Genomic DNA, 4,079 nt, shown 5'->3' with positions numbered 1-4,079 from the left:
TAGATTCCACATATGAGATCATATGGGATTTAGACTCCTCTTCTTATGTCAGGTGGTACTAAATCCAAAAAGTCCAGCATGAATGAACTCTATAAGGGACCTGTGCATAACACGACAGGAGCTAGTACCCAGCAACAGGGACTACCAGTCCAACACTGTTTATACAACTGCCTCCTAGACATATGAAAGACATTTGTAATTAGTTTAGAAGATAATTTTGTATGTGCTGATTGATTTCTTAGGATTAAAGTGTATTTTTTAAAAATTTCTTATACAGGTTATAAATGACCAATGGGAGATAAGAATCAGACAGCAGTGACTGAATTTCTTTTCTTGGGCCTCACAGAGCATCTCTCTCAGCAGATTGTCCTCTTTGTCATGCTTCTCTTCATCTATCTTGTCACACTGGCGGGTAACTTGGGGATGATCACCCTCATATGGATGGATCCCAGATTCCGCACACCCATGTACTTTTTTCTCAGCCACTTGTCCTTTGTAGATATTTGTTCCTCTTCCTCCATTGCCCCCAAGACAATGTGTGATATCTTTGCAGAGAAAAGAGGCATCTCTTTCATGGGTTGTGCTGCACAGATGTGGTTCTTTGGTCTTTTTGTAGCAACTGAATGCTTCCTCCTGGCTTCCATGGCATATGACCGGTACATGGCCATCTGTAAGCCCTTGTTGTACACACTCATTATGTCCCAGAGGGTCTGTGTGCAGCTGGTGGCAGGGCCTTATGCCATGGCTCTTATAAGCACAACGACCCATACAGCTCTCGCTTTTTGCTTACCTTTCTGTGGTCCAAATATTATCAATCACTTCTTCTGTGACATTTCACCACTGCTGGCCCTGGCATGTGCAGACACCTGGATCAACAGGTTAGTGCTTTTCATTTTGGCTGGAGCTATAGGAGTACTCAGCGGCCTGATCATCATGATCTCCTATGTCTGCATCCTGGTGGCCATCCTGAGGATCCAGACCGCTGATGGGAGGCGGAAAGCTTTCTCCACTTGTTCGTCTCACCTGGCAGCTGTCTCCATCCTCTATGGGACTCTCTTCTACATCTATGTTCAGCCTGGCTCCAGTTCCTCTCTTAATATCAATAAAGTGGTTTCTCTGTTTTATACCGTGGTCATCCCCATGCTGAACCCCCTCATCTACAGTCTGAGGAACAAGGAGGTGAAAGATGCATTCAGGAGGAAGTTTGAAAGGAAAACATTCTAACAGGTCGGTGGAATAGAATCATGTTTGTGTTGCACTGTAGATGTTGGTACAGAATGCGCAGTGAAAAGAAAACTGAACTGGAATCCAGAAGCTGCAGATAGTCCTGGCTTTGCCAGTTCACAGATTATTTGAACAAATGGAGTGGTTTTTTAATATTTTCCTGCCTTAGTCTTATTCTCTGGGATATCATGTGGTTTCAAGAGAGTATTGACTTGAACTGAGAATATAAATGTGCAAATATACCAGAAGAACTCTTAGGTAAATGTTTGTACAATCATGTGTATGTGAATACTATTTAATCCAAACAAGGAAACTAAAAGCTATTATGGAAAGATGAAAGTACCATAAACAGCATTAAAAGACAAATAATAGAGTGAGAGAAAAATTTGTGCCTGTGTGCCAAATAATGAGGTAACATCCCTCTTTTCCTTTTCAAAGGATATTCTAAAATTTACCATTAAAAGAAAATCAATAGATAAATAGGCAAATGAATAGGCGATTCACAGAAATGGGAATGCAAATTGCCAAAAATGTATAGAAAAAAAATGCACAGTGTCATTATTTCTTTAGTAAATGAAGTGAAACAAAAATGCAATGCAGTGACTTTCAAAACAGATAAAACGTTAATAGTTTTTAATGATGGTGATGTTCCTATTTGATAATGTACACTGTTATTATTTCCTGATGATAGGATGAACTGCTCCATTTCTACAAAGTAACTTGGTAAAAAACAGGCACATAGATCAATGGGACAGAAAAGAGAGCCCAGAAATTGACCCAAGACATTATGCCCTATTAATATTTAACAAAGGAGGCAAGAGCATACAGTGGAGTAAAGACAGCCTCTTTAATACATGGGGTTGGGAAAATTGAACAGCTACATGTGAAAAAATGAAACCAGACCACCAACTGACACCACACACAAGAATAAACTTGAAATGGATAAAATACTTAAATGTGACTCGTGAATCCATAAAAATCCTAGAAGAAAATGTAGGCAACAAAATTTCAGACATCATACACAGCAGACTTTTCATTGGCCATTTCCCTTTAAAATTTATATGGCATTTGACCTAGAAATCCCTCCTTTAGAAATCGAGACTACAGAAATATGAATGCCAATGCATATGATTACATATATTTCGGCATTATGTGTAATGACACACACAAAAAAATAACAGAAATAACTTGAATATCTATCATTAGAAGAAAAGCACATTATTTTTTCTGTGAAATGTTGTGCAGCAAATAAAAGTACTGTATTTAAGTAATTGGGACTGACCTGGAGAGGACTATTGTATACCATCACTGTGAGGTGGAAAATAAAACAAATCAAGTTGAAGATCAGTGTACAGCATGGATTATTAAGAAAAAGAGAAACACTATGTAATGAATAACATGTACATATATATGCATGTGGAAATGAGCATAGGGAGAAATATAAAGGATATACAACAATATCTTGACTTTGATTACTTCAATAAGAGTGACATTGGAGGAGGAAAGAACAGGTTTTATTCATACATAGTTGAGTTGTAGCTTAATTATGCCTCTGGTCCCACTGGGGCTCGATTTAGATGTACCATTTTCATCTGACTTCATTATTGGAGGCTCTGCCGGGACCCAGCTCATATGGCAGTCCTGGACAAATGCTAACACGATGCCCTTTGTGCAAGGGCCCAGAAAAAGACCAGGAGCTCATTCTCCAAAGCCGTAACATTCTTTGCTGCAAATGGCATAAAATTGCTCCTGAAACCCAGGACCTGCATTATTCTCCCACTGAGGCTTGTCAGAAGCTCCACACTGCTCCTTTCCCCACTCCTACACCTTGTATCACACAGTCTGTGGTATCATGTGGCCCAATGACAAGACGTCTTGCACTGCATCTGGGATGTGCTGCAGAGCCTTCCTGCCCTGCGTCCCACACTCGCTGGCTGCCTCCTGTGCCTTTGGATATATGGGCTAGAAAACATTCCTAGCTGTGAAATATATTGCTTCCCAAACCCAAAGAGGCTTATTTGGACAGTCTGATTCTTTCTTCATAAATTTTACCACTGGGACAGGGTGTTTGGTGTTCTAGCATGTCCCAACCATGGGAAAACTTACCCAAAGGGTCAACTTCTTGAATCTCATTAGTGTTTATCTCTCCCCATCTGGAGCAACACCCCTAATGTTCTAGCAACTGCTTGTGTAACCTGCTGTATCAGTATGGTGTTATCAGTGTAGTGGATTTTTACACTCAGTGTAGAGGATAGGGGCCAGCTATGTTAGGGGACCAGATATCTGCAGACTAAGTTAAGGAGGGCAGGAGAGGTAATATAGTCTTAAGGTAATATTGTACATTAATACTGTTGCTTTTCTTACATGAATGTAAATGGTTTCTGATCCTCTTCTAATCAGAATAAAAAATAATACATTTCCAAAAATCATTCACTGCACACCCTGTCCTGGAGACCTTAGGAATGATCCCGCATAATGGCACTGCTATTGGGCCAGTCCTTGGTTGAATTTGAAGCAGTTCACAGTCCTTCTCCAAGAGCCCTCTGGTTTCTGGAGGGGCCAGACTGTTGATTTAAGTAGATAATGAGACTACCTCCACTGCATTCTTTATGTCTTTTGGGGTGGCATAAATTTATAGATTCACGTGTTCCGGAATCTTATAATCCTCATTGACGTTAGGAAGCCTAGATTCATAACTGTACCACACATCCCTGAGCATCTCACCAAGCTGAAGCCCTTCCCACAATCTTTTTCTATACTGCTTGAGTGGAAGGAATGTAGTTGCCTCCTGTCTTCTCTGGTCTTATATCATACAGCCTTTCCAACGTCTCTATGTTTGTGGGTGTTTCGACTTC

At 40.3% G+C, this 4,079-nt stretch overlaps 1 protein-coding gene across 1 annotated transcript; it reads left to right on the top strand.

The window, feature by feature from the left end:
- Positions 1-291: 291 nt before the first annotated feature.
- LOC118628848 (olfactory receptor 5G3-like) lies at positions 292-1,224 on the top strand. Its single transcript, XM_036259829.1, has one exon. The coding sequence runs from the start codon at positions 292-294 to the stop codon at positions 1,222-1,224; it is 933 nt and encodes a 310-aa protein (XP_036115722.1).
- Positions 1,225-4,079: the final 2,855 nt, after the last annotated feature.

Source organism: Molossus molossus, unplaced genomic scaffold, assembly GCF_014108415.1.
Source record: "Molossus molossus isolate mMolMol1 unplaced genomic scaffold, mMolMol1.p scaffold_m16_p_13, whole genome shotgun sequence".
NCBI lineage: Eukaryota > Metazoa > Chordata > Mammalia > Chiroptera > Molossidae > Molossus > Molossus molossus.
Note: the sequence above shows the minus strand (reverse complement) of the source record. Positions and strands in the feature narration are given on the sequence as shown.

Excerpts from the sequence above, each read along its gene's own strand:
- LOC118628848 (XM_036259829.1), top strand. The coding sequence starts at position 292 with ATGGGAGATAAGAATCAGACAGCAGTGACTGAATTTCTTTTCTTGGGC.